The sequence below is a fragment of the Lutjanus erythropterus genome, chromosome 18, assembly GCF_056507025.1.
Source record: "Lutjanus erythropterus isolate fLutEry1 chromosome 18, fLutEry1.hap2, whole genome shotgun sequence".
In the NCBI taxonomy this organism is placed as follows: domain Eukaryota; kingdom Metazoa; phylum Chordata; class Actinopteri; order Lutjaniformes; family Lutjanidae; genus Lutjanus; species Lutjanus erythropterus.
Window position 1 is genome coordinate 9706797 of NC_139334.1, and position 16190 is coordinate 9722986.

Consider the following 16190-nt stretch of genomic DNA (forward strand, 5'->3'; position numbering starts at 1 on the left):
GAGATTAGCTGAAGACAGGTTCCAGGTCCCCTTCAGGTTTATGCTGAGATAACAACACACAGCACAATTCTCCAGTCTCAGAAAAGCAAACAACAAATTCATAATTGTGGTTTTATAAATTCATTTATTGAAAATGTGCTACAATAGCTTCATCCAGTCATGTCACAAGATATTTTGAATATAAAAATACAAAAATAAAATAGCATAAATCTGAATCATTGACTTCCTACTTCAATGTTACCGTACCTAACATTGCGTCTGCTTTTTAAGTAAACAATAATTAAAATATTAGTGGTTGCACATCCTCTAACAATCTTTGTGTCAGTATCACAGGCCTGAGAGAAGAATATGCAGCTGATACAGAGATGGTGAGGGTCCTCAGAAGGTTGGATTTAGCTCTGCTTTGTTTCCCTGTCCAGCACTGGGTTGTCGTCTTGTGATGCTGTCATGGCTGTTTCACCTCTTGTTTAATGTCCACATTGGTGTATATTTCTGTATTTGTGTAAGAGAAGGGTGATATTAGGCTTTTTTCCACCTGAATTCAAAACACCAATGACTACAAATGTGTGCAGAGAATGCATGTGCTCATCCGAACCCTCCAGACACTACAAACACACACAGCCTCACTCTACAGAAACACCCAGGCAGCTGTGATATTTACCCTCAGCTGGTGGCTTGAGTGTTTGGTAACATCTGAAGCATAGGACCAGAAGAAGGGCCTCAGTACACTGGAGAGTGATGTATATCAGAGGGAAGAGAAACATGGGTCCAATGACCTCCGGGGAAAAGGCCACCTTTAGGATGACAACGCACAGCTGGATGTTTTGACACCCTGTTTCCATGGAGATGGTCCTGCTGCATCTAAAAAGAGGCGAGTCACTTGTCATTAGCCTTGATATTACAGTATTTCAAGTTTATACTCAAATGAACCAATTCTTTTGCACAACTGGAAAAATAATGTCCAGGTTTCAATTGTTTTTACATGCATGTTTTTAATCATTTAGAGAATTCACTCAAAGGAGGTGTTTCATCACCACTGTCATCTTAGTGCTTGCTCTTGGTAGAAACTGGGTCTCTGTAAATAATGTTTTAACGAGTACAGTCTAGACTTGCGAGGCCTTGAGATAACTTCTGTTATGATTTGACGCTACATAAACAAAAAACTCACTTGGCTTGACTGGAAATCTGTGTTGAAATTTTATACGGGAAAGTTGTGGAGGAAGTATTCAGATAGTTTACTTTAGTAAAAGTATCCTGTGTAACATTGTAAAAGTATATTCTATTGAAAATGTCATTAAAAGACATCGATATTTTTATTTTATGCTACAAATGCAACTCAACAGAAAAATGCATCCGTACAGGTTTTACTGTTATATATTATTAGATTATTATTAATGTTACATTAAATATATTTATAACATTTTACTGTTATAGCCGATAAGGGTTGGGCTAATTTGAACTATTTTATTTACTGCTAAACAACGCAATGCTACTCATATTTCATAAACTCATACAGTAGTAACTACAGTACCTATAATGTAAGCTGTCAGATAAATGTAGTAGAGTGAAAAGCATAATATTTCCCTTGAAATGTGGAGAAGTATACGTGATATGAAATAGAAATAGTCAAATAAACCTCACTGGTTCCTTTAAGCTTTATTCACAGAATCAGGCATTGTGGCAGTTATGGCAGGGTTGTGTGGCTATACTTGGTATGTAATCTTTGAGAAAAAACATTTTTCTTTGTCTTTGTGACCTTTAATTGGAAGTCATACTTAATAATAATAATAATACTGCAGTTTCCACAATGAGAAACAGCATGGTGTATGTACTTACTGTTGACTGAGTCTGCATAGGACAGACATGACATATCCCAGCATAAAGCCAATCAGTGGCATCAGTGCAGCCACGGACAGAACATCAGGTGTGAGGATCATCCACAGCGTGCCTTTGACTGCAATACCAGAGAGGACGGCCACGATGATGCTGGAGATGATCAGGATGCTGAGACCAGCCTGTCGAGATATTGAAAACATGATGCATGAGTCAGTTCATCTACATCCCTGAATGTTTCTTGAACCTGATCGTCAAAACATGAAACTTCATGGCACTTTATGTTACAGTCCACTTAACAAGCTGTATTTACAAGCTGTCACAGGCTATTTTGTCTATGGGTGACTGCACAGACTTTGTTATAATCCTGGAGGTAATGTGATTTCATCAAAGAAGTAATACTGTCTAATAAAGAACATACTATTTCCAGTACTTGTCTAATATGGAACAAAGTTTGGCTTGTGACATCTGATTAGTGACCCATAAAATAAAAGGCTTCTCCCTTCTTCTCTGTTTTCAAAATGTGGCAACCATCATCTGGAGGCATCAACATGCTGTCAACTCACCTTCCTCTTTAAAATTAATAGTGGATGAATTCCATCTAGCTGCTTCAGTTTCAGGATTCTGGTATTGTTCATGCTGGCTCACTGTCACACTATCATGGCCAACCGGTACATGTGTTATTGGTAACCTCAGTGCTTTTCCTATATATACTATAACAAGTCAAATGCCTTGTGTGGAAAAGGTCCATGTGTGGATTATGTTTGCGTGAGGTATGTTTCACGAGTCTCACTTTTGTCACAGCTGGTGAGTACTTGGGTTTGTAGTGGTTAATGAGGATTCCAATGGCACAAGGCACCAAGGTGAAAACGAGAGCTTTGATGATGCTAGTGTACGGTACAGCATTTTCCAGACCAGGGAAGCCTTGGCAGAAGACAAAGAGCAGCAAAGGCATCAGACCCAGGGCCGCTATACTGGAGCACGTGGTCATTACAATGCTGGAAGGGTATCAGAGAAAGACGAGATGCATTATTAGACTGACATGACTGACATGTTAAAGGGATATTTTGATGCAGAGTTGAATAAGGTACGTATTGATAGTCAGTGTGTTGCCTCCAGTCAATAGTGGTCAGCACACCTCCGGTTACAAAAAAAAAAAAGCAGTACGAGTACAGCAAGCTAAGCAATGTACTGCTGTGGGCAGGATCGGCAACAGAAGGTATCTTAACCACTGAAAACAGGTCAACCTAAAAAAATCAATATCAGTTTAAATTCTGACAGGAAATTGTTGTTATATATGACAAATATTGCTCTCTTGAAACCAACCAAATTTCATAGACAAAATAAGTAACTTTACCTCACAGAACATGGGAGTTGTTCATCTATTTCTACCTCAATCTGTTAGTTAGTTTGAGTTATTGTGGTTTTAAAAAGACAGTTTGGATTCACTGACATCACACAATAACGCAAACAAACTAATAGATCGAGGCAGCAGTAAACCAGCAACTCTTGTGTGCTGCAAAGTAAAATGACAATTTAATAATAATAATTTTGCCTATAGAGTTTGGTTGGTTTGAAGAGGGCAATACACATAACAGCAGTTTCCTCTCAAAAAATCTGTCTGACGCCAAGATAAAGCGGTGAAAATATTCTAAATATAGAATATGTAGTGTACAATTAAACTAACATCGACTGTTTTAAGTGGATCTTTTTTAAGTGGGTAAAATACCTTTTTGTTGCTGACTCTGTCCACAGCAGTTCATTGCTTAGCTTCAGTGCTGGTACTCCTCTCTACTTCTCCAAACTGGGGGCATGCTGACTACCATCTACTGTAGCTAATACAAGAACTTCATACAACCCCACTTAACCCCAGATAGTTCGAACTATCCCTTTAAATGTCTCAAATGGTACATGCAAAACAAGCCTCTTGTTTTGTAGGAACATCTCCATTTATCAACAGTCTGTGGTCTGACAGCCAGCTGTGCTGATGCAATTTTAGTTAATTATTGTCGGCACTTGTAATCTCCCAACCAGACAGGACTCAATATATCAATGAGTGGGTTACCTGAGGTTCATGTCACCCTCGATGGCCAGGGAGAAAATGTTTGATAAACTTCCCCCTGGACAGCAGCCGCAGATGAGCACAGTAACCGCCTTGATAGGATCCATTTGGAGGAGTTTGGCCAGACAGAAAGCAGTCAGGGGCATGATGCCGAACTGGGCCAGCAGTGCGATGGCCACCCCTTTTGGCTTTAAAAGATGGGCCTTGATTTTGGAAATCTCCATCGTACAGCCGATGGATATCATGGTGATGAGGAGGATGACGATAGTGAAGACATTGATAGTTTCGTTTAGGGTGTTGGGGATGTTCAAGACACCCATACTTCCACTGTCAGAGACATTTCCCTCATTGTAGATGTTTGCTATTCCCTTGTAGACTTGTGTCACATTCATGGTGGTGCTCATCCCAGCAGACTATTTACTTGACCGTAACTTTAACCTGTCAGTCAAAGAAAAGTAAATTAATTAAAAGCAAAGGAATTACAGTTTCAGTTTTTTTTTTCTTGAGTAAAACTACAAAAGTGTTATCAACAAAATGTACTACATGTAAGTATCTGTTTGTCAGAACAGGACCAGTCAGTGTTACATCATTATGTTACAGGATCATTACTATTGATCCATGAACATATAAGCAGTACATCAGCTGGTTGAGGTGGAATTAATTTTAAATGCTTTTAAAGCTGTCACATGTTTTGTATAATGATCACACTAGTAACATTTGGTGAATAAATTTATTGGACTAAAAAAGTTATTTACTGTCTGAAAAGTGGTGGAGTCAAAGTATAAAGTAGCATTAAATGAAAATGCTCAAGTATGAGTTTTTTCTATATAATTATTTTTTCTTTTTATTTGCAAACATATAAAACCACAATAAAGATAATGAGGAAAAGAAATAATAGATGTGGAACTTCCTCTTCCTTTAGGAAGAAAACAAACAAATTAAAAAACAAGTAACAATAACATCATTTCAGGAAAATAAAAAAGACAACAAGAAACATATTCAACAAGCAGAAATCTAACCAATCACCAATACCTTGTCCAAACTTTGGTGTTTCCATTGGAACTACTGACAATAGGAAAATGTAGAATATCATCCAACTTTAGACTTTAAATATATGAATAGAAACATATTGCAGCTTGTGCATGTGTTGCACCAAATGTTAGTCCAAATGGGTCTGTGCCGGTGCTCTTTAGCCAAGCTGGTCTGGTTATCACAAATGCAAGCTTGAGCAAACCAGTTCACTTGAGGAACTACTCTGTTGTGACCTCGCAGCAGAACGAACCCTCAGCTGGAACAACACTACAGGCAGCAGACAGGCTTCTTTTCCTCACCAGCAGAGCGCTCTCTGTTTATGTCTGCCATAACAGCTTTTACAATGTAGAAAGTTAAGCTGCGTGATCAGAATCCAGTCAACCAAAGCAACCAGAAGACATGTTGACAGGAAACACTTGTTATTCCTGGCATGTCTTCCTGGTTGTTGTCACTGCATCCTGACAGAGCCTATGCCTTCATGTCTAAACTAATAAACACACATAAAGAGCCATACTGTTGCACTGCAAGGCTACACTGTACACAATGCTTTTTTCTTTTCATGAAAATTGCTGATTTTAATATTAGAATAACAATAAATAATGATAGATGAAGTAATAAAGTCACTGTCTTACCGTCTTCAAGCGAACGTCTGAAACTTCAGTGGATTCACTTGTGCACTGGCTCCCAGCTCCCCTCACATTCTTGTTTCTAACCCTCTTTTCTCTGTGTTTGGGCTCCCTGCCCTCCCCTTTCTGTCACATGGGCTTTTGAACACAGGGGTAGGTGTAAACATGGCAATGGACCCCAGGAACCAATTATCATAACCATTTTCCTTGGAATTGTTTGTATTTCCATGTGTTACACAGATTTCTAGTAAATCCAGCTTTGATGCTGGTTACTGGATGTCACTGCCGACCCAAGTGGGCCTCTTTTTTAGGGCCCACTGGGAAAGTTCGGCATCGAGAAAGAATGTAAATGCCACTGTCACCCAAAAGAGGCACTTTATTCATTTGGCCTCCCTTGAATGTGTAAACAAACCTTCAATTAATATTGTGCAATCAGGCAGAGGATTCAGTTTGCCTGGCAGAGTTATCTCTTTTCAAAAGGAGCCTTCTTTTATTGTGAGACTGGAGTGCTTTGTGCTTGGACCCCCTCTATTTACAACTCACACCACAGATCAAATATGTCAGACAAGGCTCAAATTCTGTTGTCCTAATCTCTAAAGCATGGTTGAGATTAGATCTCAATGCACCTCACGTGCTGACATTCAGTGGAATCTCTTACAGGAACAGCAACCCAAGGTATGTTAATTTGCTTCTTCTAGAGAAGTCTCAGTTGAACAAACTTAATACAAGCTTAATATTATCCAGCAGAACATGATACAAATCCAACTGGGTTTAAAAAAAACATTTCCAGAGAGCGATAAACAGAAAGCAAGCAGTAAAATAACACCTAGAAACAAAAAAGAATTGAGGCAAAAACAAGGGCACTGATGTCTTCACTCAGACAGTGATGTTGTAGATTACAATGTAGATTAGAACCTGTTCAGTAAATCAGATCTAGTGTCAAAGCCAGTGGGCTGAAACCATGGATTTCAGCTTCCAGCTGTCTGCAGCCTGGATTCTTTTATACAAGATGAATGGGCAACATTAGCTCATGATTTGCAAAGAAATCATTATGTTGTGTCTTTCCTTGGAGAGGCACATGACCATTGATTCATTTTCAAGTAAACAGGACTTGGCTTAAAACCAAATGCGCTGATTCACCTCGTGCAGTGGTATGACTCAGTTCTTCATAAGACAAGTGAAGTACCCTGATTTGTTCTTTGTTTGTATCACACATTTAACTGTTAGTTCCATTTTGGCACATTTTCATCCCCCAGCGCTTAAAGCTTCTTGAAATCCCTTTGCTTGTAATAATTATAAACTGTTCCAAAATGTGAACTTGTGAACACAATTTTACAGGTAGGAAACGTTTTACTGTATGAGCAAATATTGAACTTCTGGTGCCGCCAATAATTTCTTAAGACAATTTATTTAATGTAATACATATTGTTACTAGCTAAACAATTCGCCTTTGGGCTGTTGTGAGGTAATCCTAACCACTTTCTACTACTAACTGTATATAACACTGGAAACAACAATCCATCTGTATCTACAAAATTCTACCCAGTACATTATCACTCAACTAGGCAATTTCTGAAGAAATTGCAGGTGTGAATGCTGGCTGTTGAAAAGTTAGCACTGAACCGTATTGCTGGCTTGAAAAGTTAAATAAATAATAGCCAAAATGTATGAACACTGGAATATTTTAAATTTCATAGAAAAGCTGATGCTAAACTGAATTGCTGGCTATAATTTGTGTGTAGAAGCAGTTGGAGGAATGTGAAGAGTTGGGAAAGTGGAAAAGTGTCCTCTGTGAATGGAATTTAAAAGTTGAATTAAGCGCACAATAATATGAACGGGACTGAAAAGTTAAATACATCTCAGAAAATATTAAAGATGTCAAGCATTGTAAGGTTTGAGTTGAAAATGCATTTTTAAAGAAAGTGAAACGCTCAGCTGAGGTACACCTCATATACTCCTATATTTCTGTTTTGTCAATGTGATACCGCACAACCATCCTAGACGCAGTCATGAAACTTCACAGGTGTCTACCTGCAAATGAAATGAAAAATGAAGGCTGAGTTTGAAGACAGGTGTGGTCTGACCCTGAGTAATCATATAATAATGTAGTAATGACTACTGCGCACTTGTGGGTCATAATGTTAACATGTTGATGGGTGTCACAGTTGGTGTGATCCCATTACAAGATGGCCTCTAGTTTTTTTTTTTTGTTTTTATTGGTTTGATTGATGTTTTTATTGAGGAGATGAGACAGTGATGACAATGAAGGTTTGCACCTGTGGGAATATTTTTTGTTTCTTTTTTCCTGCACTCTCCGTTGTCTAAATATTGAATGAAATATGAAATGCATTCATTAAGATCACAAATTAGGTGATAATAATGTTTTATGAGAGTAAAGAAATCCAAAATTTAGCTTTGTTTTATTTAAATTAGACTAAACAAACCCTTTATCATTAAGCAAATCTTTGTAGTGCTGCAGTAGCTTGCTGCAGAAGCTATTTAAAGGTCCTATGGAGGCAAGTGTGCAGCCATGAATGGTGAGTGGGGGAGGGCAACCAAAGTGAGCTAGGCCACCATCTGGCCTCATAATCATATGCTGAGAGAGGAGCCTAGTTATTGTAGCAGCACCCTACCCTGCTGACAATGAGCACTGAACAGACTATAGCACAGGATATGTTGGTCATTAACACCACAGAATCATGTGTGCATGAAAGGTATATTTATGGAGTATGTTACACCAAATTATTTATGTTTGCAGCATCTCTTATTTGTTCATTGCAATTTAATTAAATGTTTTTTGTAATATAATTTTATATCTATACCACAGAGTCATCACTGTTCACCTAAACAGTAACACTGAAGGTCCTGAAGCTGCAGTGTTTGCAACTTGTAGGAGATAACGGTATATTTTGGTGGGCGCGTCCAAATCAGGCGGCTTCTGGGACATGTAGTCCAAATTCCGGAAACAGTACCAGCGCAAGCTGGGCTGCGTGTTGGCGAGTGACTACATTAACCACAAGACCTGCATTTGTTGCGCATGCGCTGCTTATGTTTTCCCGTCCATGTGTAGGCGAATCACGTGTAGAGAAGCCGTTGATCGTCATGTATCTGCTGTAGCGAAGCTCCGTGCTAGATTTAGTTATTTGCCTCCAGTTGTCGCTGCACTTTGTTTTGACAGCTGTTTGTTTTCTTTTCTCTAACCTTTTTTATCGAAGAATGAGCGAAAACGATGACATCGAAGTCGACAGCGATGTATGTGGTTTAGTTTCCTCTACAAGTAGCTAGGCAGATTGTTAGCCAAAGAGCAAGTTTAACATTCCTGCCAACCTACGCTATCTGATTGAGCTAACGTTAGCTACCAAGCTAGCTGGGTTTCTTTGCATATTATTAGGTTTTAAGACAAATAGGAAAAGAACTGATGGAGAAGGGGTGCTGTCTGGTTGGATTGTAAATTAAAGTCTAGTAGATTAGTCTGATAAATAATTTGATTTGTTTTACTTCCGAGTTAGTCGCCGTTTGCCAAAACCCTGTTAAGCCAGCAGCCGTTTGGATGTTGTTGCGCCTCTGTCTTTACAATTACGGTACCGGTGCTGGGAGCGGCCAAAAAGGCTGTGCAAAGACTGTCACTGAAGGCTTCATATAACCAGGGGGGTTATACTAGGCAAACCACAATGAACCCTCGCGCACTTATTGAAACTGTTATAGCACACGTCAGTTGAGGAAAAGAGTCAGTTTGGAAATGTGATGCATATATGACACACATGAAAAAGTTAAATAACGTGTAATTAATTGCACCTCCACTGTAAATACTATTGAAATGCATATAAAAAATCCCTGTTTTTTTCATTGATTCATTAATTTATTGGTTTACTTAAAACGGGGGCGTGAACAATAAATGTAATGTACCAAATATACCACAATACTAAGTTTTAATCTGTTTTCTCTGGGCGGGTACGTGTACGTACTGTATAAAATATAAAGTTAAGTTCGTGGAACACACACGTACATTAGTAGGAAAGATCAATGCATGCCTGTTCGTTTTTCAGTCATAGTTAATATTAGCTTGTGTAGTAAAACTGTCCACAATTTCCACAATAGGTTTGCTGAGATTCCCAAAATACAATAATATAATAATTCTAAAATTCTGCGGAAAAAGTCACATCTTAAGTCAAAATGCATTGTAATATAGGCACATTGCCTTATTATTTTAAAATTTTTAAAAGCCATGTTCTTAAAGAGTTTTGTAGAGTACTTCACATAATTCCCCCCGAGACTACGAGTTTTTTCTGCGGGTTTGGAGAAAATTAAGGAAAAGTTCAATTTGATATGGTCATAGTCAAGGTTGTGGTTAACTTCGTACAAGTGAGTGTTTACACGTCCATTATGGCCGCTGCAAGTACCAGTACCGTAATTGCACAAATAGGTGCGCACCAAAACCGAAACCACAGCTCACTTGACCGCAGTGCAAAACAGGGCACTAGAGACGGCTGTGTTCATGTTGTCATGTCTGTGTTGTTTTGTCGATTAGGGACTGTCGACGTTAATCTGTTATTTCCCTGCAGCCCTCGACATGTTTTTGAAGTACCTTCTCCCACAGTGAGAATCCAGTGGTGTTGCAGGAGTCTACATTGCATGTGAAACACACCTGCCAAATGCAACACTAGACATACTGTACATGCTAATGTAAATTCCCCATGGTGTTCAAATCACCTACATTTAATTTCCTGTGCATGTGCAGTGGTGTTTAAATAGAATATGCACCTTAAACCGTGTCAGATTCTCAGTCTGGTCACATATATGTCATAGCCATGTATTCCCCTCCCCCCGTTTCATTAAGCTGGGATCTCCAGCTTAAACAGCCACATTATACATGCAGTATACTGGTAGGCCTGGTAAGCCTACATTGTTAAACATTTCTAATAATACAGGATGGTTTTAAATTTAATATAAGAAAATTATGACTTTAGTGGCAGCACTCTTCATTTTATTGTATAAATTTGTAATCACTGCCAGCTTTGCAGCAGTACATCTCAATTTGAAATGTGGTGTAGCAGTTTGCACCGCAATGAATAGTTGAATCAGAAAAAAAAAAATAGTTCTTGGCTATTTTGATAATCGATTCATTATCATAATCATTTCAGTCAGGAAAAAAAGCAGTTTGAAGACGTCACTGTGGGCTCTGGGGAACTGTGATGAGCATTTTCCACAATTTTATGAAATTTTATCGAGTAATCCATTAATCATGAAAATAATCAGCAGATTATTTAATAATTGAAATAATTGTTAGTTGCAGCCCCAATAGCGATCACCCCCATGAAAAAGTCTTATCCTATACAATATTTATGTTATTTTTATACATTTTTACTGTATTTTACATAAAATTTGTTCTAAAGAGGGTTTGATCGCTATTAGAAGACCAAGAAATGAATTCACATTTGGATAAGTTAATTTGTTTCATTCAGCCAAATCATGATTAGGTCTTAAATGTTTGACACACGAAACACAACCATCAAATATGTCTGCAGCCTCCAACCACATTGTTAACAAGGTTTAACATGACAGAACACTCTGGTCATGTTTGATACTCAACAATTCAACTTGCAACACTTTGCCTTCAGGCAGTAAATGTATTTCCAGTGTTGTCTTTTGATTCTTAACATGGACTGTGTCCTGTCCCAACTTAGTTGACACTACAGCCAGCGCTCAACAAGTAGACTAAGTAAAGCAAACGATTCGGTAAACAGATGATATCCTTGTAGACATGATACTTAGACTACAGGCTCCTGCTGTATATCAGGAAAATTAGATTTACAAACGTACACACAAGGACCCTGCTGCATTTCACAGCTTTAAATTCCTTACTGTCATCTGCTTATATATTAGAAATCACATGGAAATCAAGTGACAAACTTTCTTATGACTTTCTTGGTTTTATCTTGTGTTTTGTATGTATGACCTGTGTCTTACGTTAAAACCTTGTCCGTCTCTTTGCAGGCAGACAAGCGAGCACACCACAACGCGCTTGAGCGCAAACGCAGGGACCACATTAAGGACAGCTTTCACGGTTTACGAGACTCTGTGCCTGCATTACAAGGAGAGAAGGTGAGAAGAAACTATATTTTTTTCATTCTTACATTTCATAACTCTACCAGCGAAGAAGAAAATGTTTTTTTTTAAGTTAAAATTACTTTGAGTGGCCAATTTCAGAACTCAGAAAGTTTCAGATTTTCTCGTCAGTCCCACGCCAGCATATTCCAAATGAAATTACAAAAAAATAAAACAACATAGGTAAGCCAGTGTAAGATGACCATCCATTAATCTGCCTTAATGGCAGCTGTATGTTGGTCCAACCTGCTGAAGCAAGAAAACAAACAGGTGCTTCACTGTATGAACCCGCTGATGCTTATTTCCTTTACTGAACTTTAGGGGTCGTATTTAGTTGTGCAAATGCAAAGCAACTTTGTACAGCATGGGAACTGTATGTTCACCCACACACTATCAACATAAGTGATATTAAAGGGACAGTCCACCCCAAAATCAAAATATTTATCCTCTTGCTTGTAGTGCTATTTATCCATGTAGATTTTTTTGATGCAGAGTTTTGGAGATATTGTCCAAAGAGACGTCTGCCTACCCGGTGCCTTTTTCCAAAAATCATGACCTGGTTACTCATTTGAATCCACACACTTTGATGTGAGCTGGTTCAGGTAGGAAGTACTTAATTTTCAACTAGAAAAAAGTAGTTCCAAGATGAAACTACTCACAACAAGGTCTGTGGATTATTTTGAGCAACAAAGATATGATTTCTTGAAAGAGATACTGGTTTAGAATTTTTCATATGTATTATTTTGGCTCTTTGAGCATGACAAGCAGAGTGCCATGTAGTTCCATAATATTGGAGAGAGCACAGACATATCTACAGCCAATATCTCCAAAACTCTGCAAGCCACACTACAAAAATCTGGATGAATAAATGGCACTACAGATAAGAGGATAAATGTGTATTTTTGATTCTGGGGTGAACTGTGCCTTTAAGTACAGATCTCCACACACAGAACCGCTGCGCTTTGTAACTGCTTTCACACCTCTGTAAACTTGGTCACAGTGGGAAAATCTGTGGCTCCTCAGATGGATTTTTAAGTTCATAATATTCAACCATTTTATCAGACATTCTTCTAGTTTGAATGCTGTTCCAAGAGAAAATCAGGAGTTCATTATAAAAGATTTATCACTTGCCAGGCAAAGCCGTCGATGTGTCCAGCATGTCAAAAACAATGTAACCTTCATGTTGTAATCTGAAATTTGAGATTGTTGAATAACCCATAATATATAATCACTGACTACATTTCCACACACAAAAGAGTCCAGTGTTTTGCCCTTATTCCAAAAAGAAAATATTCTTACATCATATCCAAGAGCTGTTGATACCCAAGTCTTTCTGTGAGAATAATCATTCCCTCTAACATTACAAAACATAATGCATTTGCAGTGTCTGTAAAAAATAATCCAAATTAGATTTTTTCAAGATAGTTCAGCCCTAATTACAACACACATAGTGGACCAAAAACAAGCAAGAGGCCATGTGTCACAAACGTTTGAGATGTGTATTGTGAATGTGGTGTAAATTGTCATATTTGGAATAATAGTGGACAGTTCGTGTGCATGTCAACATGTCTGCTGAGCCGAGAGAGATATGTTTGTATATGTACAGTTTGTTTTATCAGTCAATAAATTCAGTCATTTAAATAAGAAAAGGGCAGCAGGCAGTGGCATAATTCAGTCTGCAGGTGTGATTAATTATTTTCCCACTTTTGTATCAGAACCTGTTCTGCAGCATGTCAATGTTGCCAAAGGTTGCTGCCCCTGGAACAGTTTGGTTTTATACCCTTGTTTTATAATACAGACTGAAAACTAATGCAACATACGTGTGTAATCCTCCGATCTCTGTGTTTTAAAGAGAGAATACCATGTTTTACGTGAACAAATAGACACTGCAGCATTGTTCCATGGCTCTCTGAAATCTTTGCTGACAGAACTCTGTCAAACAGGCTTCCCGAGCACAGATTCTAGACAAAGCCACCGAGTACATCCAGTACATGAGGCGGAAAAACCATACCCACCAGCAAGACATCGATGACTTAAAGAAGCAGAATGCACTGTTGGAGCAGCAGGGTAAGTGGAGGAACTATTGTTGATGTCTTTTTACAATCGCCAATTCCAAAAAAGTCGAGATGCTGTATAAAATGTAAATTAAAACAATAAAGGTTATCACTGTAAATATTACATATCCTGTCCTTGTACTCTATTCAATTGCATACAGTTCTAAAATGATCTTGACATCATTGCTTTCTGTTTTTATTTATGTCTTACGCAGCATCCCAACTTTTTTGGAACTGGGTTTTGTGGGACAAAGTTTGATGTAGTCGTTCAGTAGCATTACGCCATATTTGATGAGAGAGGTATTTACTGTAGTATGTTTGTGTGTTTGTGCTGCAGTTCGTGCACTGGAGAAGGCCAAGGGGAACACTCAGCTCCAGACGAACTACTCTTCTGACAGCAGCTTGTACACAAACCGCAAAGGGAGCGCGGTGTCCGCCTTCGACGGCGGGTCCGACTCCAGCTCTGAATCAGAGCCAGACGAGCCGCCCACCAGAAAGAAGCTGCGCGTGGAGCCCAGCTAGACTCGGGCCAAGCCCCGTTCTCCGAACAGACTCTTTTTGCCCACCAGCCCCCCGACTCCTCCGACCTGTCCACACTCAGTCCTGCCTTCTTACGCCAGTCCAGGAGACGAGGTGGAGACTGTGTGAGAGAGGTGCTACTATGTATAAAACGCTTCTACCTTCCTTTTTCCTCCTGGCAAGCATCCTGTCACTCCTTCTGTGGCCCAGCGACAACTTTTAAGACCCCCAAAGTGAGGCAGCTCTGCAGTTTTGAAGGACTTTATGCTTTTCAAACCTCATGATAACCATTCATAATCAAATGTGGAGTTGACAAGGTATGAGGCTTTAGTAAAGCTTTTTTTCCTTTGTTGGAGTTGTGAGACTTTACAACCTTTGACAAAATGGTAATTAGGGTTAGTTTACCTTTTTAATATTCATACTTTTCCAGAAAAGAATGTGAAGTTGCTTTTGAAAAAAAAAAAAGTCTGTTATGCCAGATGCAACCCTCCTTATTCAGTGTAGGTGGCTGAAGTTTTTGTCTTTGAAAATGTTTGTGTAATCAAATGAATCCCTCTATTTATAGTGATGATGCGTCTAAATTGATTTCCTACCCGTTCTGTCTGATGTTGCTCACGTTTGGCTTGAGATTTTCCAGAGAACACAGGAGGATGAACAAGTTGACCTGCTGTTTTAGTGGATTTTCCACAGGTTCAACTATTTATTTTCCTCTATTTTTATTATTATCAAACAAAATGTGGGTATAAAAAAAATCCCCCAATGGATACTGAATGTTACGCAATGCAGTTAAAGGGCAGTGACCTTTATTTTTGTTAATGAAAGTCCATTTCAGTGTGTAGTATATAACACTGTATACTCTTAAATGGTGTCAGCTCTGCAAAGAAAAGCCTTCCCTAGAAATATTTGCCTGTGCTGGGAACGTTTATCTTTCTTTTTATTTTCCTTTTTGCAGAGGTAAATTAGTGTGTACGTGATCAATATTTGTTTGTTCCATTCCATGGAAATTACAGGTATGTTGTACATACTGCCAATGGTTGTCTTGCAAGTTAAGGCATACCTTTATTATGAGACTATAAATAAAACTATTTTATCCTTTTGGGATGTATTTGTGACTCAACATGTTTTCAATAACACCTTAAGCAGGGATCTTAGGTATTAAACTACCACTTAATGTGTTTGGAGTTGGAGGGAAACAGCTGCATGATAGAATGAACTACAGTTAAAGAGACATCGTAATGTGTTACAATAACATAATACAGATTTGTTACATAGAGAATTTCTAGCCAAAGGTAATGTGCCTGTTTAGGCTTTTCTACTTAAAAAACATAACAGAACAAGAGTATGTTAGTTAAATTAACCAGATATGAAACACTGACATTCTCATACATGATCATGATCATATAAATACAATATTTACATCATATAATCATTTTACTGCATATACAGTATGTGTGCATGTGTGAATGCTCCCTTATTGATGGCAGTATATGTTTATGTGCATGCACATGTGTATTTATGTTTATCTTTGTGTTTCTTTTCCTCTGTCTGTCAATACATGACCATGTGCATGTGTGTGTGAAGAAGTGCATAAATAGAGATCACTGATCACAGGTTTATAATTAAGTATTCTCCATCAAAATAATCAGAATCATAATATTAAATTTGGTCTATTTTTGAAATAAATGTATTTAATTTTTTTTTTTTCTTAAGTTAGTCAAAGTTCATAGGTGGGCGATGTTATGTTGGGGAATTAACATTTATTAATACCTGCCTAAATCTCTGTTTAAATATTGAATTTGGGTTCAGCTTAGTGTGATGTGTCCCAGCTGACAGTCCCACTGCAACAGGGTGCCTCTTCAAGGATGCAGGTTGCGTGGTGCTTTCTAGGGCCGTAGGATAACTTTTATACATTGGAAAGTAAAGTGTAACTGAACTACAGTATTTGATAAAGTGTAAAGA

The 16190-nt window shown here is 38.3% G+C and overlaps 2 protein-coding genes across 3 annotated transcripts; one reads left to right on the forward strand and one right to left on the reverse strand.

The window, feature by feature from the left end:
• Positions 1-104: 104 nt before the first annotated feature.
• Positions 105-5703, reverse strand: LOC146310624 (hepatic sodium/bile acid cotransporter-like). Its single transcript, XM_084742496.1, has 6 exons — positions 5560-5703; positions 3899-4333; positions 2627-2831; positions 1837-2015; positions 662-861; positions 105-492 (listed from the first exon to the last, which is right to left on the reverse strand). The coding sequence occupies exons 2-6, from the start codon at positions 4297-4299 to the stop codon at positions 446-448; spliced, it is 1032 nt and encodes a 343-aa protein (XP_084598622.1). The 5' UTR covers positions 4300-4333; positions 5560-5703; the 3' UTR covers positions 105-445.
• Positions 5704-8621: 2918 nt separating this feature from the next.
• On the forward strand, positions 8622-15336 carry LOC146310625 (protein max-like). 2 transcript variants are annotated; one of them, XM_084742714.1, is made up of 4 exons: positions 8622-8805; positions 11548-11655; positions 13587-13725; positions 14050-15336. In XM_084742714.1, the coding sequence occupies exons 1-4, from the start codon at positions 8770-8772 to the stop codon at positions 14232-14234; spliced, it is 468 nt and encodes a 155-aa protein (XP_084598840.1). In that variant the 5' UTR covers positions 8622-8769; the 3' UTR covers positions 14235-15336. The 2 variants fall into 2 exon arrangements, with proteins under 2 accessions (XP_084598840.1, XP_084598841.1); XM_084742715.1 differs by having other exon boundaries at positions 8624-8805; positions 13602-13725.
• The last annotated feature ends 854 nt before the right edge of the window (positions 15337-16190 follow it).

Excerpts from the sequence above, each read along its gene's own strand:
- LOC146310624 (XM_084742496.1), bottom strand. The coding sequence starts at position 4,299 with ATGAGCACCACCATGAATGTGACACAAGTCTACAAGGGAATAGCAAAC. Across the intron at positions 2,832-3,898 it reads GAGGGTGACATGAACCTCAG|CATTGTAATGACCACGTGCT; the intron begins GTAACCCACTCA and ends ATACCCTTCCAG. Across the intron at positions 2,016-2,626 it reads ACTCACCAGCTGTGACAAAA|GCTGGTCTCAGCATCCTGAT; the intron begins GTGAGACTCGTG and ends ATATCTCGACAG.
- LOC146310625 (XM_084742714.1), top strand. The coding sequence starts at position 8,770 with ATGAGCGAAAACGATGACATCGAAGTCGACAGCGAT. Across the intron at positions 8,806-11,547 it reads ACATCGAAGTCGACAGCGAT|GCAGACAAGCGAGCACACCA; the intron begins GTATGTGGTTTA and ends GTCTCTTTGCAG. Across the intron at positions 11,656-13,586 it reads CTGCATTACAAGGAGAGAAG|AACTCTGTCAAACAGGCTTC; the intron begins GTGAGAAGAAAC and ends CTTTGCTGACAG.